The following is a 24,841-nucleotide window of genomic DNA, read 5'->3' as shown; positions in this document are numbered from 1 at the left end:
AGATTTAAATAATTATTTTAATATGAAATATATTTTTTTTATTGATACAAAAGTCACTTTCTCGTTGAGGTTTTACATGTTCTATAAGTTCTATTCGTGTCAATCATATTTTTATTTTCACATAAAATCTATAAGAATAATAAGTTTGCATCGATAAACAAACGTACATCATAAGTTTTTTTGCACAAAATCAAATATAATTTTTGATTTTACAGGTTTATAAGTTCTTCTCACATCAAATATTAATTTTTTTTGCAAAAAAAATTATCAATAAGAAATTTACATTGAAAAAATAAGAAATATTAACTTTTTTGTCACACGAAACCACTTGTTGTATATGGCTTTACATGTTTATAGCTTGTCCTACTATTCAATGCTATCAGTAATTTTATGCATCAAATGCAACATTAATTTACCATCCAACAAATTAAATTCTATCACTTTATTTGATACCTCATCAAAGTTGCATCGGCTTTGAGGAAAAACAACATTTCCTTCATTCAAATTCCTTACTCACAATTCATAAATCCCAATGAAAATAAAAATTAATAGTGGGCCTGAATGGTTAAAGTACTAAAAGAACTATTAAAATCCCATAAAGCCCAACCAACCAAGAAGGGCCCAAATTTGCTAAAACAAATTGGGCGGGCTCAAAGCCCAAAATGTTTCGAACTCCAAAAACGAAACCCTAACCCCGATTCTCCAACAGCTTCTATATATGGCCGCTTTTGATTTTCTCCTCTCCACGCTAATCGCAGCCGAAGCTCAAAATGTGAATCCGTCGTTCGTTAGCCGGGTAATTAGAGTTGGGATTGGGCTGAGTTTGGATTTTTGTGCAGCTGAAATTTTCATCCGATTTTTTTAATTAATCTTCTTCTGTTTTTTTTTTTTTTTTCAATCTTATAAACTATTTTAGAAATTCAGAGTGGATTATTTAACATAATAAAAGCTGATGATGAGAGCGTATGAGGCAGAGCTGCAGCAACAAATTATGCGCACCGTGTTGATCCTTCTGCACGGGTTGTTGTTTGCGTTGATGAATGTGCCAATATGCTAATCTGAGGCTATTGTTCCCCCCCTCTGATCTCTTTTTAATCTTTTCTGGTTAAGATGTTGCTTGTTTGTTTTCCTAAACAATCAGATATATTTACTTGTGTTGAAAGCAGAATGGTTTTGTGGCTTGCGAGTGGTTTCTTTTACTAATTGATTTCGAACTCTTTATAAACATAGAGGAGGGGATAGTCCAATGAAGATATGCATCCCAAAATGTAAAACAGAAATTGGGAAGAGCTACTGATAATGTGGTGGAGTTGATTTAAGTGAACCGGAGGTGACTGTCGAATTTGCAAACTGCCATTTGGACATGCTTTGGATATATAAAGCAGCAATACATCATTTGAGTATTTTTACAGGGAGAGAGTGCCCAATACGAGGATCAAGTTGTTTAGGCAATTACCTAGGTCAACTCAACTGAACCTAGTACCCAAACTCGCGAATTTAACTTAAAAGAGGATTTCATAGCTGTTTAGTTCAATCTTCACTACGTTAGCAGCAAACCAGTACGTTGCCTGGCAAGCATTTTAACGTGTGAAGACCAACGAGAATTTGCCAAGGCTTTGAATCAATAGTTCTTTATAATTGATTTGTGAGGTTAAATATTGTGTTCTTGGACAAATTTCCAAAAAAAAAAAGTGAATTTCGAACCCCGTGCAAGTGTAACTTGTGCATAAATATATTGATATAGGTGTAGCTTTGAATGATGGATAGGTCAATGAAAGACTAGTAGTTAAATACATAATTAGACTGGTAGGTTTTGTCTTGTGAGATACAGGTGGACTTGTTAGTCGAGCACTTGTCTTTTACAATGGTGCAACTTAAACCTTCCGCCTTAAGTAAACTCCCTTCCTATTTCTGCATAATGCGTCCAAACTTGTTCGCAGAGTTTTGAAAATATTTTCAGGAGGAGGATCGGCTCTTGATATTTCTATCTTTTACGGTCCTGCGTTTGCAGACTTGATATTCTCTTTGCCAACGCTTGCCGGTGGTGGGAAGTGGCGTAGACTGAAGACGGACTAGAAAGCTATTAACAGCAATGGGACCTGGTGGACCGGGAGGAGGGCCAGGAGGGCCAGGAGGACCTGGTGGATGGGGAGGACCAGGGGGGCCTGGAGGCTGGGGTCCTGGTCCAGGGGGGCCTGGAGGCTGGGGTCCTGGTCCAGGGGGACCTGGCGGCTTTGGTCCGGGGCCGGGAGGTCCCTGGGGCCCTGGATTTGGAGGCCCTGGTTTTTGGCCTGGTGGCTTCTTTGGTGGCTTTGCTGATGGTTTGTGCAACATGATATCTTCTTGGTAAGCAATCAATCTTTCTCCCCTATGCCCGCTCTAGTTAACTGCGCTTTGATTTTTCACTAAATTCCCGATTAATTTTGGGCTTTGCAGCTTCTACTGTCTATGCTGTTGTTGGCTACTACAGGACTGCTTTGGTGGACCCCGCGGTTATGGTCCTCCCGGGCCCCCATTCTGATCCCTTTCCTTTTGTGTGCTGTAGCAGGGGTCATTTGCTGCTTAGTCGTGCCTTACCATAAACATGAACATTACAATCTAGTTTTACTCTTTCTTCACTGCATCCGTTCCGTTCGTTGTTGTTATCGTCAATATTTTCATCTATTACTATGCAAAACTGGTATCCGCATTAATAAATGTTGTAAGCTGATTTCAATTGGGGAAGTTGATGCTGTTTGATTGGAGGTTTGGAGTTGGCCAAACAATGAATTTACTGTTTTATTCTTATTGTTTTTTGTCCAACTCACCTTAGAATGCCACATAGACAACATCTCCCTTTGCTTATCTGTAAAGAAATTCCCCACGTTGAAAGTTTGAGACCCGAATGGAAGTATAAAGAGTAATCGTTTAGGTTAAAGGAAATTCCATAAGTGGATGTCCAGGCAAAATAACCAGATTCTGCTCTTGAATATTTTTTTTTTCTTTGGCACTTGGTAGTCCCAATTTGTTTGAAAATTGAGATGCTGACTGAACTTTCAGCTAATTAATCTCCTCTTTATCTTCTCTGGTATTGGCTATTTCATATAATTAAGCTTCACATGAATGCGTGTTGTATGACTTAGGACCGCTCCAATCTTACATTCCCAAAGGGATGAACATCTTTACCAAATTCACATTCAAAAGGATGGATTATAGCGTCTCTCGTTTAACCATAACTGCCTGATTAAACCGTCCACTAGTAAAGTGTATGACAAACCATCTGCCTGTGATAAAACAAAAAAAGTCTCAAGCTTGAGGAGGCTGACTTAAAGCAACTATTTGCCTCGAGGACAGGCAAAAGATTCACCCATAACTTGAAAAGCAAACATCAACAATTGCCAAACCGTCAAAAGAAGTTCTGATTTAACATTTAAGAGGCACAATTTGCAAAATGAGGAAGTGGACATTTAAAATGGACAAAAGTCTCCAACAAGGAATCCCATTAACAAATCAAGAAACCACTCAACAGATTTCTAGTTTTCTCACTCAGTGATCAAAGAGAGGAGCATGTTAGCAAAGCACGGAACCGACAGCATGGTCATATCTCGCTCTTAATACAAACGGTTATATGTACAGCAAAGAACTAAAATAAACGTTAAATCCTAACTGCTCATATAGAAACCAGAAAGCACTGAAGTACCTAGAAATTTTTTGTAACAGAACATTCCAAGTCCGTAGCATGACAACTACCCTCCAAACCAACTATTTTGCATCTGGCAAAACCTGCAGTTAAAAACCAGGAGCTTCAACTACTTAAGATCCATTAGGAAATGCAGGATTACTATTAGTATGCTGACTGGGAGTTGCATAGTAGCAGGATTGGCAAGTCACTTTTACAGCTAACCACGTCACAGGATAGATTTTTTTCTTTTTTGGTACAGTTACTGGATAGATATTTTAAGTACGGTATTATATCTAATATCTGGATGTTTAAATCACATAATCAAACAAGAAACCCTAAAGAAAAAATGAAAACAACAAATCACTAAACAGAGTACAGAAAGGTTGAAATTTTGTATACCAATGGATAGCAAAACAGGCTTAACTATTTATCCTGATCCAAAAAATTAAAAATGCTTTGATAATGTTTATATTGAGATTTAATTTGTTAAAAGTTCAAGAGTTAAGCTGGACTCATACCTGTTTGCAAATCACTCACAAGCAATCTTAGTGTCGAAGCTACTAAGGCATAGATATTTTAAGTACGGTATTATATCTAATATCTGGATGTTTAAATCACATAATCTAGCATTCCCAGGCAAACAAGAAACCCTAAAGAAAAAATGAAAACAACAAATCACTAAACAGAGTACAGAAAGGTTGAAATTTTGTATACCAATGGATAGCAAAACAGGCTTAACTATTTATCCTGATCCAAAAAATTAAAAATGCTTTGATAATGTTTATATTGAGATTTAATTTGTTAAAAGTTCAAGAGTTAAGCTGGACTCATACCTGTTTGCAAATCACTCACAAGCAATCTTAGTGTCGAAGCTACTAAGGCATACGGCAAATGCCTGAAAAGCTGAGATTGGATACTGATAATCCATAGTGAATACATCCTTCCCCACTTTACCGAACTGGAGAATGACATTCTCATGCTCCTGCCCAGTAGCTCCATTCTCTGGAGATGCAACCAGCTGAAAATTTTTGACCGAAGCAACTGTCACCCGTCCATTGAAGTTCAGGCACCAGCACTGGAGTTGTTCATGCCACCTAGGTGCCTTATTCCTTAACACTAGCATTCCATCTTTCTGGCCAGATAAAGGTCCCAATTGGAAACTCTCTGTACGGGTTGATTTTGATCTAAAGAACGGTAGGGATGGGAAGGTATCCAGATTACTGTGTAGGAATTCAGTCTGTGTGGGAGCAACACCTCCAGGCTCAATAGAAGAGGCTGGGATGGCATCCATGACGCACTGCATTCTCCTTGGACCTCTAAGAATATTTTAAATTCAGTGAGCATACCAAAAAAGAAAAAATGAGGTGCTGAATGATGACCATACCAAGCACAGAGAGAGAGAGAGAGTGTGTAACTTTCAACATACAACTTACCTAGAACCCAGGACATTCAATTCATATGAGATGTGGGCTACAGCGTAGTTGCCAGCCGGGACTCGAGGGGAAACTTGCTTCATATTAATTAGCCTGGTGGAGCGGCTTTTAGTAACTTTCACTCCAGCATTTGGAGGCTGTGCATCATAGACTGTAAATTTGGTCCCCAAAAAGTTTGATCTGTTAAAGCAAATCAAGGTAAGTTTAGGTTTCTGAAATGATTGAAGTATCAGTCAAATTATAATCCAGTTGACAATACCTCAACTTTCCGATGTAGGTACTGCTTCCTTTTGACACATCATCACCATTTAATGAGATAATATAATCAGTGCAGGTAGGACGGCGGCACTTCCTTGCAGCAAGAAGGAACTTTCCATCATCATTTGAAGCTGCCAAGAAATTAGACAAAGCAAAACAATTTCACATATACAGCTAAGGGAAGATATACAGAGACAAAAAAGTCCTCAGTACAATTATGAAATAGTTAAGGCACTAACTTTCTATGAACCTAGCTGCATAAAATATCCATCAATATTTTCAATTCAATCATTAAGTATAAGTAAAATCCTCTGTCAGAAGACAACAGAACCAAGAGGCACAAGTGACTATAAATGAGAGTAAAGCTCTCAACACGAACCCCTGCCCCCACCCCAAAAGAAACATTAAAAATAAAAGCAGCTCACCCTGATTCAAGCCAAGGTAAAGATAATATGTTTGGTTGCTACGATTCCGCTTTATGTAGCACTGAAGGAGGGAGTCCCTTGGACCAGGCTGCAAAACAAAACAACCAAAGACCATAAACATGTGCCCTAACTTTGAAGATGCTTATTCACGGATAATTTGATGAATAACGAAAACTATTCCAAGTACGGACATAAGGCCTATAGTCTATTTTATATTAAATTATGCAGATACCTTTTCAAGCAATTTTACTGCCAAAGAGCTCTTAAGTTCACGATTCATCTCAAGAGCACAAATAGTTGGAAATGTCAGGACATCATGAAGGAGGATTTCGTGTTCTCAATTGATCACCTAGAATTCAAAATTTATGATGCAATAACTTTAAAAGAAAACTTCTAGTGATGCAGGATGCTGATACAATACCTAACATATTTCCAGCTTTAGATTCCTACACTTCCTAAAGAGCATAACCAAGCAGTCCTAGAATGCAATACAGCCCACAACTTGAGCAAACCAGCAGCAGGAAAATATTGCCCATCATTTTTCTCATTTGTCAGCACCATTCAACTGTTACTTATGAAAGCACTACACAAGAAGTACAACAGGAGCATGGAATCGCTACTATTTTGAAAATGCTACTAAAACATTCTTATTGCAATCAAACTTGAATAAAAAGAACAATTAAGATTCAAAGCAACCAGGCTAAACAGAATTGCTTTACGATCAATGCATAACCAACTGAATGCTGTCCAACCAAACAATAAATAACATATACTTAAGAGTAAAGAAAAAAGTACATGCTGAAATCTATTACCTGCTTCAATGAGATCGGGAATGTCAACTTGCCTGAAATTTCTGGGGTTTTCACAATTTCCTTCATAATCTCTCTCCAATTCCTACATACACCAGAACAAGCAACAACATTCTTTCGTGGAGGCCAAGTACTCTCTGATGCCTCTATTCTCATCAACACATCCCTTAACAGTTCAGGTGGCATGTTTGCCCAACAACTCTGCTTGAATGCATCAACTGTAACTGAGCTATCCTGAACTACCCTGTGTGACCTTGATCTCATACCATACCCAAACTTTACATCAAACCCTTTTCTGGATATACTCCCCAACTCCCCCTTCATGTCCTGGATGATGCTCTTAAACGACATTGATACCTCCTTACTCCTAACCCTCTAAAATTAAATGATAACTTAACAACGCACTTCACCTCCAAATATGCTAATAACTTAACAATGTACCTAAAAACATCCAATTTGCTTCCAGTTCTCTACACCGAACAACATAAAATCCCAAAATTGCAGATTTTATACGCAAAAATATAACCTAATGAACACTAAAGATTTGCATTTGGCACTTATATCCTCCCAAAAGTCTAATCAACCCACATTCCAAAAACTCTTAAACTTCGTACACAAATAAGCTAATACGCACTAAACAACATGATCCAGAAGTCTAAATAAGCTCGATTAAAATCCAAAAATTGAAGTGAGTCAGCAACCCGTCATCACCAATTCCCCTCCAGAACCACGTAGATGACCATAACTCACACCTAAAAGTAACACAACGACACAAAACTAAGCATCAAATACTTAGAATTGTATGTATACTACAAAAATTTACCCTTCGCAACAAATCGAGTAACTGAACAAAACGCAGCCGTGAAAAAAGATCAACAAACTTAAAAAAGCAATAATCAAACAAACACCCGCAGATCTCTCCCCTTATCCTAACTAACCAAGACCCATGATACTACCAGATGTTATAAATTGAGACAATTTATCAAACCTTAAAAAGATCAAAGCACATGAAGGAACATCCCGGGTCAACATGGATCGGGCTTCGGGTCATGGGGTCGACCCGGTTTTTTTTTTTTTTCCTTTTAGATTCGATGAAATCTAAGGTCCTTGGACAGTGAGAAAGAAGTTGTTGCAATAGCGGTTGCAGAGAGGAGAAAGTTAGGGCTTTTTGTTACGGTGGGTTTGGTGCTGTTTTTGTGTGGTGGAGTGTGGAACTGGGGTCAGGGACTTCGACCAGAATTTCAATGGGAGAATGGGTCCCATATGCTCCTTATCCAATACCGGCCTTTGTTTGTCTGATCCTAACTCCTAAGCCTAAGGCCGCCCGGATCCGGCTTTCCCTTGGGACCTTGGGTTCGCTCCTCTCTTACTTAATGAACTTCCAAATCGAATTTTACCTTGTCTGCATTCTTTGGTTAATCCGTTGGTGCTTGCATGCTTTCGAGAATTCTTCTCTGCGTCTGCTTTTTGAAGAATTAAATAATTTTCTTTTAGAAACTAAAAATTATTAATTAAATATCATTTATAATTTTATATGATGAATTGAAATTATTTGGCAAGTGTTGATAATATTCCCATAATTAAGATTGGCATTAATACTAGATAAGTAAGTTCATTTAAATCGAAAAAGATGATGACTAGATAGGATAAGATTTAACAAAAAAAAAAGATTAAATTAAATTATAGGTATATAGCAATTTGTTTTCTATAAAACATAAATTGGTATTTACGAAATTAAAAGTAGGATACCATGATTTCTTTTATTGCTATATAAATTGTTGTATCATACACGATTTTAAAGAAAAATATAAGTCCTTGGTAATAAGATAATTTGTTATATGTTTAAAACATAAAAGTAGGAATATAGTTTTTATTTAAGTAAAAACATATTTTTGTTTATTTTAATTTTAAATTATCATCGTTAATATATTTGTATTTTAATTATAATAATAAAAATTATCTAATGCACATATAAGAATTTTAATTCCATTAAATGATTTTCATTAGAATATGATTTCCTTTATTGGAAAATTTTCATTCATTTTATCTTTAAATTTTAATCATAATAAATATTTATATACCCATATGTAATAATTATTTTTTAAAAATAAGATAAGCAATATTAGTAAATGTGAAAGTAAAAATATTTAACCCACAAATTTATGTTATATGAAAATTGAATCATCCGACATCTTTCTTAAAGTAAGAAAGCTTGCCAAACCGACATGATATAAAATTATTTTAATCTTTATCTCATGAATTATTGTATCTACCAAGTACACGTGTAAAACGTTCTACTGAGAGATTTTACTCAACAAGGACAACATGAGAAAAGTAGCTTTAAGTTTTAACATGCTAAGATTATGTATAAAACAGAGAAAGGTGTACAAATGTGCATGCGACAATATTTGAGTTAATGAAATTTTTTCATATCAACACATATATATATATAGAGTACTTACTTAACTAAAAAATAAACAAAAAAAACAAAGTGGACATAGTTTGAACTACAAAATATTTATATAATGGCAAATTATGATCATATAACATACTATAATCATATATATATATATATATAGTTTATTATATTTGATTATTATATTTTTCTTGTTATGAGTGTGCCACGTCATACATTTCTATGTTCAACAAATATAAAATAACACGGAGAGGTACCCAATCTGAGAAAGTCAACCGCGTGAGAATGGGTTGGAGGCGTCTGTGGGCTAGCCCGTCTCAATTTACCCCAAGTTTTAGGTAAAGCCCAACCCTGTGTGAAAACTATAAGCCAAGCGTGGCTCGGGTAAAGAATTTTAATATTTTAGTGAAATATTTTTCAAAAAAAAAAAAATCCAAACCGACTCATCATACCAAAACAGGTTTTTAAATCGGTTCAATAATGATATTTGGATATTTAGTTTAATGGTAAATATTATTACTTTTTAATTGTATTTCTAAAACAAAATATAAAAAATATTTTTGAGATTCTTTAACTACTTAAGAGGTATTATAGTCAAGAAGAAAAAAAGGTGAACACTACAATAAGTTTAACCTTATTGTAAGGTAAATTAATAAAATTTTTAAAAATAATAAAAACCTGTATAACAAGTTAACAGATAAACCAAATATTTATTTTTTAAACTTATCTATTTTAAGATCATAACGTAGATAATTTTTAAACTTATTTAGTTTATTTTAAGTTATTGAACGTTTAATTCTATTTTGTTTTTTATTATAAATTATAAAAATATTATTATTTTAATATTAAAAAATATATAATTAATTTAATTCAATAAAATTTATTTACGTTAACTCTTACAAATTTACTTTAAGATTTTAAATCTGTTTATTACACCTTCATAAGATTTTACGTTAATTCTTACAACTTTACGACAAACCCTTCTAGTAGTAACTTTAAACTATAATTATTTTTATATTTATTATTTTTTATTTAAAAATTAAAATTTGTATGTTAATAAACACATTTAATCCAAGAATATAAATTTAAATATTATTTTTCATTAAATTTAGATTATTTTTTCTTAATTGATTTGTTACGTTAACTCTCACACACTTACATTAAGATTTAAATTTTAATTATTTCACATTTACAAGTTTTTACATTAATTCTTACAGTTTTTCGTCAAAGCTTTTTCATATTAATTTTTAACTATAATTATTTTTATCATTATTATTCTTTATTTAAAAATTAAAATTTGTATATCGTTAAACACTTTTAACTCGAGAAAATAGAAATTTAAATATTTATTTTTCATTAAATTTATATTTTTTTATTTAATTAACTTTTTATGTTAACTCCCACACATTTACGTTAATATTTAAAATTTAGTTATTTCACCTTCACAAGTTTTTACGTCAATATTTTTCTATACCAATTTTGAATTATAATTATTTTTATCTTTATTATTCTTTATTTAAAAATTAAAATTTGTACATCGTTAAACACTTTTAGCCTAAGAATATAAATTTAAATATTTATTTTTTATTAAATTTAAATTATTTTTACTTAATTAACTTGTTACATTAAGATTTAAAATTTAGTTATTCTATTTTTATAAGTTTTTACGTCAATTATTATAATTTTATGTCAAGGCTTTTCCCTGTTAACTTTGAACTATAATTATATTTAGGGGCATTTTGAAAAATAACTCTTAAAGATAAGATGTTTTAAAAAATAACTCTTTTTATAATTTTAACTATTTTTAGCTAAGTTGGACAAAATTACCCTTAATGAAATTATACGCTATGTTGTTACACGCTATGTACAAAAATATGTGACAAGTCATGGTTAGATTGTTACACGCCATAGGTAGGTTGTTACACGCCATAGGTAGGTTGTTACACACCATGTATAAAAATATATAGCAAGCCATGGTTAGGTTGTTACACACCATGTACAAAAACATGTGACAAGTCATGGTTAAGTTGTTACACGTCATATACAAAAACATGTGACAAGCCATAGTTAGGTTGTTACACGTCATGTACAAAAACATGTGATAAGCCATGGTTAGGTTGTTACACGTCATGTACAATAACATGTGATAAGTCATGGTTAGGTTGTTATACGCCATGTTGAAAAAAAATATTATTGTTACACGTCATGGTTAGGTTGTTACATGTCATGGTTAAGTTGTTACACGTCATGTTGAAAAAAAATTCTGTTGTTATATGTCATGTACAATAACATGTTACATGCTATAGTTAAAAAAGATTGTTACACGCCATGTTGAAAAAATATTGTTGTTACACGACATATTCAAAAACATTTTGTTACACTTTAATGCTTAAAATGTTGTTGTTACTTACGAACCAAAATTTCAAATCCTCTAAACTCTTTTCATTTTTTTTGTTTTTTTTTTGACAATTTGGCACCGATTAAAGTGTTTCTAACATGTTTTCATAAATCAAAATACAAATTTTTTAATTTAAAATACTTACTTTGACTAAAAATAAAAAAAAAATTATTTTAAAAATCTAGGTTTATAAATTTCAAAATTTTGAGTTTATTGGTGTCTAGGTCCCGAATTAATTCAATTAAAAGCTATTTCATACATCTGTGATTATTTTTACTGTTTTAGTTTTATCTAAAATACATAAAAATTGAATTTTTCAAATAGCCACCCACCCAAACACGTCAAAATCATTGCTTGGTGTCTTGAAAACGCAAGAAAAAGAAATCTTAAAACGTAGGAGAGAGAAATCGAAAACATAGCAGATGAATGCCAAAGAGAGAAATCGATAAAATTTGAGAGAGTGGGATGGTGAGAGAGAGAAATCTAAAGCACAAATGGAGAGAAATTGTGACGAATGGTTTAATTTATTTGAAATAGTTTAAAGAGTATTTTTGCAAGTCATGACTAAATATGGTTAAAAACAGTTAAATTTATTTTGATGATTATTTTTAAAATGTCTTTATTAAGAAAGGTCATTCCTCACAATTTTCTCTTATTTTTATCCTTATTATTCGTTATTTAAAAATTAAAATTTGTATATAGTTAAACACTTTTAACCCCAAGAATATAAATTTAAATATTTATTTTTCATTAAATTTAGATAGTTTTCACTTAATTGACTTGCTATGTTAATTCTCACACATTTACGTTAAGATTTAAAATTTAGTTATTTCACTTTTACAAGTTTTTACGTCAATTCTTATAGCTTTACGTCAAGACTTTTCCATATCAACTTTGAATTATAAGTATTTTTATCCTTATTATTTTTTATTTAAAAATTAAAATTTGTACATCTTTAAACATTTTATTCGAGAATATAAATTTAAATACTTATTTTTTATTAAATTTAAATTAAATTTACTTAATTGACTTGTTACATTAACTCTTACATATATTCTACAAAAATGAAATATAAAATTTTAGCTATAGTAAATGACAATTATAACAATGCAAATTAAAATTATAAATACGTACTTTGATTTGAGAGGATAAATGAACATCAAATGACAACTTTCCCTCTAATTTCATGTCCATAGTTTGTGTGATGATATGCCTACAGATTCAACCAACATATATACTTCTCAATATGAGAGAATATTTAAACCAAATTATATTAACTTTTATTGTAAAAAAAGATTAATCACATCACCTGAATATTTTTTGGATTTTTAAAATCTTTTATACAAGTCAACCATCCATCAATCTTTTCTTGGTTCCATACAGCGATTCGAGGTAAAAAATATTGACCATATTTATTATCAAATCGTGCATTAGATATTTGATCCAAAAAATTTATTTGTACAAATATCACAAAAGGAAAAGAATACAATATCCAAAATAAATTTTTCATAAAAAATACAATATCATAACACAATGTAAAAAAAAATTATTTTAGCACCTAACCTGAAGAATCAAAACATATCCACTCAACTACGTTGTTTTTCCAACATTCTTCTCATCTTATTGCGAAAATTTGATATTCTTGATAACAGTATTTCACACACATACTTCGATAAGTTCATAATTGTATTACAACCTATATTATGTAGGCAAGATATGTATTTTTTTTTTCTATATAGATAGATGCCGATGGGCAAAGCAAACGACTTATTGCATACAAAAAAAATTTACCTTTGAACTCATCCGAATCTTTATGTAACATTGGCAATTCCTTTTCTAAATCACTAAATTTTATGAATCCATTATTAATAATTTTAAATTGATTGCATAAACTTATAATTGTACGATCATCTTCCACAAAAGTAATAGGAGTCCCCTCAGCTGACAAACCAATAATGATTGACACTGTCTCAGATGTCAATGGAATCTCATAATCATATAATTTCAAACATCGCTTATTTAAGTCAACCATTTCAATCAACCACAAACAAATATCTCTGTTTAGTTTATACTCTTGTAGATGAATCAAGCCTCCAAGTCCAATACTAAGAATTGAATCATTATATTCAGAATCAATATTTTGCAACAACTTGTAGAACTAGAAAGGACTACACCGTGTATCCCAGCAATCCTACATTACATTAAAAATTATAATATAATAGTATCAGTGTCATGAGTAAACAAAATGTATTGTAGCATTCACCATTTACCTTTTCGACCAACATTATTAATTTTATAATTATAATTCTTTAATAAAATTAATAAAAATTAAACAATTAAGTAAAAATGAAATCATTCAAAAAATTGAGAAGAAAACAATAACTTTGTTTAGACATACCTAAAAACTAAATAAATTATTAAAAATATATATCACTTCAAATGTATATTATTCAAATATTTAAATTATAATAAAATAATCAACATAACACTTACCTTAGCATTGAATTCTTTTTTTTTTCTCTAGATATCGCAAATGGTCTGCTGTTGCTAAATTTTAAAAACTAACTTCCTCTCATCAGGAAAAGATGCAAAAGTTTTTGCAATATCTCCCTTAACCTATTAAAAGATAATTAAGATAAAAGAATTATTCACAATCATTCATTCAAATTTGAAACTATATTAAAATTATACATTTCAAAAGGGCATATTTATACACCTTATTTGTCAATTTTATTTTTTTTATTTTTTTTTGTTTTCACCACAAATGCATTCATTGTCAAGAAAAAAATAATTATTATAAACTAAATGTAATCGTCAACATAAACATCAATATATAATAAATTTCACAATGTAATGAACAATAATACTTACAATTATGTCAAATAAAAAAAAGTAACATATGTACACACTTACTAGTAAAAAACAAAGGCATTCTTAAGTCGCTTTGGATGACAAGATTTGTTAATGACTTGGCCTTTGTTGCCATATATGTTTTCATGGTTTTCACATTTTTCCAAAACGAAATCCATGCAAGAAGTTTTTGTCATAATCTCAACATCTCTTATTATTGTTGTCATACATTTTCTAACAGCGGTATCTATAAAACTGCATTACAAAGTGAATATAACCAACTTTAAATAGGATTATGAGTTGAATAATTGTTGTGACAAACATCAATAACAAATACCAAAGCATAAATTAAGAAGTTATACAGTAATGATGTTCAAACACAATCAGATTTTTGTTAACTTATAAACCATATTATTTTTAAAAAATTCTAATAGAAAAGAAAAGAAAAAAAATAGCTCAGATGCAGACTATCCTCATAAAATTTTAAATCAATTTCCATAAGTTAGTTGTTGATATGAATGATACTCAGAACAGCGAGTTCAAACATAGGAAAGTAACAATGATCCAGGAATTTTCTAAATCACCATGAATTAAATAGTATTATCATGTTTATGATTTTATAAATAAAATACATATCTATGCAAGTCATGTAAATCTAGCGTGGAGTTTTAGTTAGAAGTTAGACTGTTGCATGATATGTTTAATCAAGAATTTATTTGGTTTCATCAGTAGGGGCCCCCATTGGATTGGGCGATGCAAAGGAAAATGGCCCTCTAGCATAGTTTTTGGTATGTTTTTTGTTTGCTAATGATAATGATTTTCGCCTCTGCTTCTTCAATATTCGTTTGTTTCCTTAAGAATTGTTGATACTGAGCAAGAACAATCAGAAGACTATGTAAACTTGTTCAGGCATTGATCAAAGCAACATAATTTGGCTGGATAATAATGACTGACCAGACAAAAGATTGACGTGTAAGCCTTCCCTTTTAACAACTTTTTCCCTTAATTACCAAACAAACAAAAAAAAATTTACTACAGATCACATGGTAAAAAGAATTGTCATAATAAAACTAAACAAAACCAATTCTATGCTTTTTATGCTATTGGGTCACAATGTCAGCGTGTTAATCAAATAAGGTTCTAAGCTTGCTAATAGGAACGTTGTATCATTTCTTTTGTGCATCTACTAAGATTGCATTATATTCACTGAACTCCAATTTCAATAAAATGTAAACGTCAGGATGTACCAAAGTTAAAGCAAATGTGCCATCTAAATGTGCTATTGTAAACTTGCTGCAACAAAATTGCCTGCTAATTGAGGGTGAAGGAAAATAAACTTGGCTAGGAAACTCATAATAAAATAATTCAAAAAAAATTTCTCCATTTAGAGAGAACACAGTCTGTTGGGGAGAATCCTCATCTCCCCTAACTCTTCTATTAGCGAGAGTTCTCATCTCTCCTGACTTTTTAATTTTTTTATTAACCGGTTGAATTTGTTTATCGGTTTCTTTATCAGCTTCAAATCAATGACCACAATTTAATCTCATAAATTAAACGGTGTTTATTAATTGACCTTACAATAAGGTCAAAATAATGACCTTACTGCAGAGCTTGCTAGAAAAAAGTTGAAAGAATTTTTTTCTTGATTAACTCTACATGTGTGCTTGACTTTTGTTTGATTAAATATTAAAGTACCCTATTTATTGATTCTTATTATTACAAGCAAAAACAAAAATCAATAAATGTTTTAACAACATTTTATTATTGAAGACGGCCCTTTAATATGTTTAATATCTAATGATAATAGGTCACATCTCAATTTGTTTTATGATAAACTTCATTAAAATTGTTACAGTTTTAAATTTTTCATATGATACTTTATTTTTTTTGTCAATTAATACTTTGTGAATTTATTTTTTTTCAATTAGAACTGTTAATTTATTCAATAAAATTATCAAAATATCTTCAATTCAATTTTATTTATTTCGTCACACTTAAAAGGTATTTTTATAATTTTACTAAATAAAATTAACAACCAAATCCCTTATAAGACTAGAAGTTATCCACAAAATATTTATTGAAAAAAAATTAACATTGTACTAGTAAGGAAAAAGAAACCAGAGAGTGCTATTTAAAAAAAAAAAATTGAAACCAAAATGCATTTAAATGAAATTCACCTTTTTTTTTTATTTTAGAGATAGAACAATTACTTAAATAAATAAAAAGTTTGCTAACAATTTACTAAGTTGATTTTCACAAACAAAACAACTTCCCATAACTACAGGTAATACTTATCTTTGGACAATAGATTTAACTAAATTAATAATGCTTACTCTTTTCTATCCTTTGAAGACTTTCCAAGTTAAAACAAATCAAGAAAAAAAAAAAAAAAAGAAGAAGAGTAGGTGAAGTGGCAAGGAGGCAAAATGACAAGTTCGCATCTCTTCCAGGATTAAATACGGCCATTCAAAAAAAGAAAAATAGATTAAACTCCGTTTACTTCGAGTTTTACTGTCAATAGTTCAACTTCAACAACCTCAATAGTTTTTTAAATTACATTTTCTTTAACGAGTGGCAATAGTTAGCGTAAACTCCACATCAAGATGCTCCGAGGGTCCCACCCTAACCCCAAATTCTACACAATTCCATCATTAGATTTGGTTCCAAATACCCTACGGTATAGATCAATGGAACCCCACCGCGTCACGTGTCCGCAACCACACCTTATAAGAACTCCTCCCGTTCATTCCTTTCGCGGTCTTCGTTTACATTCGGATTCTGTCTACAGGTGCTTTCCCACTCGTTCTCTGCTGTTTCCTTTTTTCTTTTCAAGATAGCCCCATTTTCACATTAAAAACAAAGAAAAAAAAAAGTAATCCTCTTGAATTTGTCGCTTTCCTCCGAAGTCGCAGAGTAATTTCGTGGTAATTTGCTTTTTTCTTTTCTCTTTTCCTTTCTTGTTTTCTTTGTTTGGATGCTGAGAGAAGTGAAAGAATACTTGGGCGTTAAGTTTCCTTAATCTCTCCCTTTTCTTTTTTGTAATTAATAACTAAAGTGAAAGGACAGGTAGCCAAGAAAATGAAGTTATTTACCTTTGATTTCAAATTGCTGTTTTAGGCTCACTCTGTGAGTTATCGTACTGATTCTTTCTCTTGTTTGGTTTGTGAGAAAGCAGTGGAAAAGAAAAAGATACTTCAAAATTTTAATATTATTTCATTTTCGTGTGGCCCGCTGTAAAATGAACTTCATTTAGGTCCGTTAAACAGTTGCCTTGACTTCAGTCGAATTTTGTTTCTCATGTCGTTCCAAGTCGTTACAATTTTGTTTATTAGATATAGTTTACGTAGTTTAAAAATTAAGGGAACCAAAAAAAAAAAAAATCAAGCCGCTTCTATGGTTTAACGCATTTATGCTAATGATTTGATAGTACCTAAGTGATGATCAATGCTTGTTTTTATTATCTTTACTTTTAATGAAGAGTTGTTTTAGTAATTTGGATTTCTAATTTTTATGAGATATGATCAATTTTTTATAAATGATGAACTGAGTTGAATATTTGTGTTTGGAGCAGTGGAGTTATCCAGACTGAGGCAGCTATTTCATGGTATTTGATTTGAGGGCTCTGTTTTTCCAGAGTATATAGGGATGGCACTGGAGCCCGACCAAGCTTCGGTGGATTCTATTACTTTATTTGTGGCACTCCTCTGCTCCTGCATTGTGATTGGTCATCTTCTTGAGAAAAATCGATGGTTTAATGAGTCGATAACTGCACTTGCCATCGTGAGCTGTTCAAATTACTTCCTAACTAATTAACCTTGGTGTCATGTTAGGTTGGGATTAATGCTGCTTAATGATCTTTGAAGCTTTTTGTTTGGTGACCATTTTGGGGGTGATTACAGGGTCTTTGTACTGGTATTATTATACTGTTTACCACTGAAGGAAGGAGATCGCACATTCTTGTTTTTAATGAGGAGCTTTTCTTTATATATCTTCTTCCTCCTATCATATTCAATGCTGGGTAAGTCTCACTTATGCTGAACTACCAAATCTTTTGGTTTTGTCTGCCCTCAACATTTTTATATTCCAAATATCGTTTGAAATGATGCATCATATTTACTTTTTCTCTTCTTTTAAGGTTCAAGAATTTTGCGGGTTGTGGAAACTTAACTGTTGGGCTTGTTTAATTGGCTACTTTCTTTCTTGAAAATTGAAATTCCTATGGCCCTTTTTTATCTTATTATTATTGGACTGATATGCTCGATAATCTGATCTTTTCTAATCCACCAGATTCCAGGTTAAAAAGAAGCAATTTTTCCGTAACTTTGTGATGATCATTTTGTTTGGTGCTGTTGGAACTTTGATATCGTTTGTCATCATATCCATAGGTATATCCAAACTTTTCAAATGTTTTAGTTTTTAACAAAATCTCAATAATGTTCTGCAATTTCATGCAGTTATGAAGCCAATGTGTGGATGTATTTACCTTATCGGTTTGACTGGTTGCTTGTTGCATGTATTAGCATGCATCTGTTTATACATGCTATGTTCAAGAGTTTAGATTCAAAATTTGTTTCTGACTAGGCACCTTGTTAAGCTTTAGTGTCCTAAATTTTGTTGAATAACCAAAGAAATTTGTCTAAAGATCATTTAACCTACAGTTACTTTAAAAAGTGGTATGAAACCTTATAATTTGATGGGTATATATTTTTTTTTTGGCAAAGGAAGGATTATCTTCAGATTGTTGATTGTGAAATATTTTAAAAGTTGTTTATTTAGGCTACTCACCTCTAAAGCGTACAAGTATAACAAGTCTCTAAGTGATGTTGAGAATTGGAACATATCTGGCACTTTTGTACACTTTCTTAGATGAGGTCTTGCATTATAGTTATATTGTCAGGATTTCCCAAGGAATAAAACATGTTTTATTTATGGGTGCTCTAGGTGTTCATGGGATGATGTTCAATTAAATCCAGGAAGGTTTTTTTATAAAACACTGCCTTCATAAGTTCAACTGCTTGTTTAAGTTTATAATCAGGATCTTAGTATGGCACACTGTTTGTTGAAATTGAGTACTAGTCAAAAACAAAGATTGACTGTAGTAATTGCAAGTTCCTTAGGATTGTATATACTACCTTTTGGTTGTCAATTTATCTTTCCCTGATTTGTACCTGGTAAGAGTGTTTGAGGATTAATCATGTTGTAACTTTTACATTTATCTCTTGTCTCAGGTTCAATGAAGTTATTTAAGAAATTGGATGTTGGTTTCCTGGACTTCGGAGATTATCTTGGTACCATCTGCATCTTTAATTAATACTGCCAATGTTTCTTTGTTTAAAGCTTACTTTCAACTTATATGCCCTTGTGTTCATTCAAAGTTTGAGTAGATTGTTCATCCTTGCATTATGAAGCTCAGGAACAAATGATTTTTAATTCCTTTTCATTTGAATCACATTATTAGTTTATATACTCCATGCACTTTTTCATCTCACTGGAGGTTAGATATTTTATGCAAAAAACATGTGTATACACACAACCATATACATAACCATTCTACATATGCTTTATTTAAAACCAGCTCTGATATTACTTTTCATAGTGATTTGTTATATTTTTATTAAAGGCATGAAACTTATCAAACTTGGTGCTTCATTTGATTTTTCTATCTATCTTGGCTCTTAACATAACGTTCTTCTTTTAGCACTTGGAGCAATCTTTTCGGCCACAGATTCTGTTTGCACGTTGCAGGTATATATATATATATATATATTCTGTTTATGGAAGTTAAAAGAATATTTGAACAAACATTGTAGATAAATTTTGTATTTGCTGTGACAGGTGCTTAATCAGGATGAGACACCTCTTCTGTACAGTTTAGTGTTTGGTGAAGGTGTGGTAAATGATGCCACATCAATTGTACTTTTTAATGCAATTCAGAAATTTGATCTCTCTCACATCACCTCAAGCATTTTTATGGAACTCATGGGCAACTTCGTATACCTTTTTACTACTAGCACATTGCTAGGAGTAGTGGTGAGTCCTTATCTCTGTCTCTTTTTGTGTCTTTCCATTTGTGCATCTGCCTATCTTTTTAAATGCATTCTATCTTCTTTGTGGTTGCAAAATTTTTTTCATGATTTGGTCATATATTCTTTGTTTAAGTAATCCACACTTTAAGTTCAATGTTATGTTACATAAAATTTTCTTTTATAATCTTTTGAAGATTTATTTGCACATTGCATCCTCACCTTAGCCAAAACTAGTATCTGACCTATATGACCAGTCAATTAACTGAAACGGAAAGTACAGCAATCATCTTTACATTTAATTTATTGCCAGGGATGCATAGCTGGTGTTCCAAGGAGATTTCTAGTTCAAACTTTTAGCCTTTCCAAGGAAAGACCTAAATAAGTTAGTGTTCAGTACAATCTGGACTTGTTAGAAGATAGGATTTTTTTTCTTCTAATCATTGTTAACGTGTGATTACACATGCTTAGGGTTTATTCATATAAATAGTGCCAATTACCATCACAATGAACTCTTTTATCTTTTGATTATCAATGAACTAGCCTTTGGCTTGAAGTTATTTTGAGAATCTAGGCTTTTTTTGCTTATTTTGAACCATAAAGAAGTCTTCTTTGTTTTCTCCATGAAAACTTTGCTTTGATGATAAATTGAGTATCCTACTGTGTTATTGCAATTCTTGTTGTGTCATTAAGCCTGGTTTGTGGTATCTGTTGCTCTCTTATATGTTCTCTTTCAATTATAAATAACTTTGCATATTGGATCTGTTCTTTTTTCAAGGGTTTTTGGCTATGTGAGATTAAAAACATGCATTTATTTTATATATGCATGCACCATAACATAAATTTCACTTGCAGGTTGGATTAATAAGTGCATACATCATAAAGAAGTTGTACTTTGGCAGGTATGTTAAGGCCAAATAATTAACTTTTCTTGTTGTTTCATCCTTTTTGACAAAGCAAGTTACTTTATTATCCCTGTTTATGTGGTTTATTGTGTTAAAAATGAAAATGCCTGGAACTTTTAGTCGGTTGCATTAACTTAACTCTATGTTAAGAGTGCTTCAATGTGTGGATTGGAATTCCACAACTCTGTTGGTAGGCATTTTCTGTTCAGAGCTTTAACGAGCTATAATATTTTTGCTTGTCAAATGTTTGCAAATCTATTGATGTCAGCAATTGTCTAGAACTGTGAAACTGATCAACAAAGTTCTTATCACCAATTTAGAGTTTCACAGAATAGATTGTTTGTCATGGATTATTAACTTATGCATGATAAATTTAGGTTATACTTGTTTTAGTAAGATGGTAGGCAGAGCTCTTGATGGCTCAAAACTTAAGAAACTTTACCACAATGCTACCTCTGAGGACTCTCATCAGAATCTGTTGTTCTCTCTCTAGTACCCCCTCTCAGTGGCTTGCTGTTGACATCTTATCTGTCCATTTGGCATGTGAATCCTAGGGCTCTATACAGTTAATATTTCCTTTTCATTTTGAACAAAAGTAGCTAATATATTCTACCAAAATTCAGGCACTCTACTGATCGTGAAGTTGCTCTCATGATTCTCATGGCTTACCTTTCATATATGATGGCTGAAGTAAGTATTCTCTTTAACAAGTCACGTGCCTAAGGATCTATTTTTGTAATATTTCAGCTACTATCTTTACATTAGTGTCATATCCCTATCTTCTTTAATAACAAAGTTGGCAACTGTATTCTTTTTTTCAGTTGTTCAATTTGAGCAGCATTCTTACAGTGTTCTTTTGCGGGATTGTTATGTCTCACTACACATGGCACAATGTGACTGAAAGTTCAAGAATCACCACCAAGTATGTCAATTTGGAATTTATTTCCCAATTTTTGAATGCTGTTTCTGTTTATATTTGTCTTCTTTCTCTCCCTTATTTCCTCCTTTAGGTATCCTCTGTCAAACCTAAACAGACATATTTTGACATTCTTGTGCTGATTATTGATCATTGCAGGCATGCTTTTGCAACATTATCTTTCATATCAGAGATTTTCATCTTCCTGTATGTTGGTATGGATGCTTTGGATATTGAGAAGTGGAAAGTTGTTAGCAAAAGGTACTGTCTATTTTGGCAAAGGGCATTTGCATTAGATCTTGTCTTGCCAAGGCTTACCCTGTTGCATATATAATTACAGCATATTGCATCTTTTTACCCCTAGTCTTAACCATCTAAAAAAATTCATTATTTCATGTGAAGTGGTGGAGATAGCACAAAATAGTATGTGCATCAGTTACCATTATGTGCTTTTTCGTTTTCCTTAAATGGTATCAGTTAGTAATATGAATAATATGAATATCTATGAAATATGTCTATCAGTAGCCAGTTTTAATTTGGATAACCAACATGTATTTTCTTAGTCTTGGAATATCTGCTGGGGTGAGCTCAATACTACTTGGCTTAGTTCTAATTGGAAGGGCAGCTTCTGTATTCCCTCTATCCTTTATATCCAATTTAAGTAAAAGGTCTCAGAGTGGTAAAGTTACGTTCAAGCAACAGGTTAGTATTTAGAGTAATTTTTTGAGTTTTACTTCCTGCTGACATACTTGATACACTGACATTATCAAGTCAAACAGGTTATAATATGGTGGGCAGGTCTCATGCGAGGTTCTGTGTCAATGGCGCTTGCTTATAATCAGGTAAATTGGGTGCTAGGATGTAAGATTTCATAACCTCTGCAGTTTGATGGATTTATTGTGCAAAAGTTGGTGAATGTAAGTCAATTCAAAATGTTGTCTCTTTGACATCAATATCAATATTGTAAGATAATAGTGGTAAGATAGAATTTTTATGTTCTCAGCACGAATTGGCTGGCTTTCTGAATGTTTCCCCTCATGTGAGGAGATAATGATTTGCAGTGTGAGGAAAAATATGGCTACAATTTGGCATCTGAGTGCCTGATCAAATAATGATGTTTAGTAAGAGGAATGCTATATCATGCTTTTACTGTAAAATGAGAAATCTGTACCTAAAGTTTGTGAATTGTTGGGCAACCTCCATACATTTACTGCAGTCATTGGTATGTGCATTTGCATTGGTGTGTTACAGTTAACACTCTTTTCTATACAAGGATACAATCCTTTTCTATTTGAATGAATGGAATTAAATAATTGTGACATAGTCGCCTGATTTGTTTTCTTATGTTTTTTTCACTTTAGTTCTTTTCCCCTAAGTTGAAAGTTTTGTTTTGATGTATATGCAGTTTACTAGATCAGGCCATACTCAATTGCGTGGAAATGCCATTATGATAACTAGCACCATCACAGTGGTTCTTTTTAGTACTGTGGTAAGGGACTTATCCTTAAGTTGGGACTGTTTCTCAGTAATTCTACTCTGCATAATTTTGTTAAAATAAACTTTATCTTTATCAGCTTGGCCTAATGCTTGGGTTTGTCTCCACCCGTACTTCTCCCCCAAGTTTTGATAGTTTGATTTGGAAATTTGATGTCGCATTTGGTTGTGATTACTTGTAAAATTTCTTCATCAATAGCATTTTATTTGCTTGGCACTAGGTCAATTAGTAACCATGTTTTTACTAACACATACATATATCTTACCATTGTATTCAGAGATTTTTGTATAACATTCTGTTTTTGAGCTCTTGAATATCTGTGGACTACTGCTTGTCTCAAACCAAATCCTCGGAAGAATGCTCTAAGATAATGTTGCACAAAATTTAACTAGCAATGTTCATTTCTTGGAAGTTTGACTGTGTCGGTTTCAGGTGTTCGGGTTAATGACTAAGCCTCTAATGAGACTGCTGTTGCCAAGAAAGCACCTTAGCAGCGCTATGTCCTCTGAATCTTTTCTGCCTAAGCCAATGAATCTGCCACTTATTGCCAATGGGCAAACTGCAGATTCTGAAATGGGTGGTGACGACATTCTCCGTCCAGCCAGCCTACGCATGCTCCTTACTACCCCGGCTCATACTGTCCACTACTACTGGCGGAAGTTCGATGATAGTGTCATGCGTCCTGTGTTTGGTGGGAGACGATTTGCGCCATGTACTCCTGGCTCACCAACAGAACCACTTCTTCACTGATTGCAATGCTGAATATTGAAAACAATGGGATTTGGAGGATTGCTTCGTGTAAATACGTGTGTGCATGCACCCATATATATATATATATATATATATTTATATATGCACCCATATATATAAAATTTGCCTTGTGTAAATATGACTGATCAGAAAGAATACAGAAAGGTGGAAGAAAATGCAAAGAGAGAGGGAGAGAGAGATGATGGTGCATTTGTACTCACTCGATTCTAGAATTAGGTGGCTTCAGCATTTTATAATTTTCAATGTGAATGCTAGACTGTAGTTATAACTTATGAGGAATGTCATATGAAGCCGGGAGTGGGATAAAATCATAACTCTTATTCTCTGTGTACATAAAGAAAAATCATTTGCAGGCGTTTATCGTTATTTTAGAGTTTTTGACTGACATGTTATTTTAGAAATAAATATTTTTATTGTACTTAAAAAAAAAAAAAGAAGAGTGTAAAATATTGAGTAAATTATTTTCAAGGTTTAGAGTTTG

The 24,841-nt window shown here is 32.2% G+C and overlaps 3 protein-coding genes across 11 annotated transcripts; 2 read left to right on the top strand and 1 right to left on the bottom strand.

The window, feature by feature from the left end:
* The first annotated feature begins 1,853 nt into the window (after positions 1-1,853).
* LOC18613474 (uncharacterized) lies at positions 1,854-2,724 on the top strand. Of its 2 annotated transcripts, XM_088803918.1 has the most exons (3): positions 1,856-2,141; positions 2,190-2,346; positions 2,437-2,724. In XM_088803918.1, the coding sequence occupies exons 1-3, from the start codon at positions 2,093-2,095 to the stop codon at positions 2,519-2,521; spliced, it is 291 nt and encodes a 96-aa protein (XP_088660044.1). In that variant the 5' UTR covers positions 1,856-2,092; the 3' UTR covers positions 2,522-2,724. The 2 variants fall into 2 exon arrangements, with proteins under 2 accessions (XP_007050789.3, XP_088660044.1); XM_007050727.3 differs by having other exon boundaries at positions 1,854-2,346.
* A 425-nt stretch (positions 2,725-3,149) lies between these two features.
* On the bottom strand, positions 3,150-7,964 carry TLP3 (tubby like protein 3). 2 transcript variants are annotated; one of them, XR_016024726.1, is made up of 7 exons: positions 6,590-7,964; positions 5,778-5,865; positions 5,354-5,483; positions 5,095-5,274; positions 4,495-4,977; positions 3,680-3,762; positions 3,150-3,263 (listed from the first exon to the last, which is right to left on the bottom strand). XR_016024726.1 is itself a non-coding variant. In XM_088803914.1 (6 exons), exons 1-5 carry the CDS (start codon positions 6,935-6,937, stop codon positions 4,506-4,508), a joined length of 1,218 nt encoding a protein of 405 aa, XP_088660040.1. In that variant the 5' UTR covers positions 6,938-7,964; the 3' UTR covers positions 3,423-3,762; positions 4,495-4,505. The 2 variants fall into 2 exon arrangements, 1 of the variants encoding a protein (XP_088660040.1); XM_088803914.1 differs by lacking the exon at positions 3,150-3,263 and having other exon boundaries at positions 3,423-3,762.
* A 9,061-nt stretch (positions 7,965-17,025) lies between these two features.
* LOC18613471 (sodium/hydrogen exchanger 1-like) lies at positions 17,026-24,726 on the top strand. 7 transcript variants are annotated; one of them, XM_088803091.1, is made up of 15 exons: positions 17,026-17,038; positions 17,885-18,030; positions 18,150-18,268; positions 18,538-18,635; positions 19,479-19,538; positions 19,949-19,995; positions 20,086-20,280; positions 21,129-21,175; positions 21,802-21,868; positions 22,000-22,100; positions 22,254-22,355; positions 22,658-22,796; positions 22,874-22,936; positions 23,500-23,583; positions 24,022-24,726. In XM_088803091.1, the coding sequence occupies exons 2-15, from the start codon at positions 17,896-17,898 to the stop codon at positions 24,337-24,339; spliced, it is 1,575 nt and encodes a 524-aa protein (XP_088659217.1). In that variant the 5' UTR covers positions 17,026-17,038; positions 17,885-17,895; the 3' UTR covers positions 24,340-24,726. The 7 variants fall into 7 exon arrangements, with proteins under 7 accessions (XP_088659217.1, XP_088659215.1, XP_007050783.3 ...); XM_088803089.1 differs by having other exon boundaries at positions 17,033-17,174; XM_007050721.3 differs by having other exon boundaries at positions 17,033-17,174; positions 17,822-18,030.
* Positions 24,727-24,841: the final 115 nt, after the last annotated feature.

This window comes from Theobroma cacao, chromosome 1 (assembly GCF_053813885.1).
Source record: "Theobroma cacao isolate CCN51 chromosome 1, ASM5381388v1, whole genome shotgun sequence".
Taxonomy (NCBI): Eukaryota; Viridiplantae; Streptophyta; class Magnoliopsida; order Malvales; family Malvaceae; genus Theobroma; species Theobroma cacao.
This window is presented reverse-complemented; position numbering and strand designations above follow the sequence as displayed.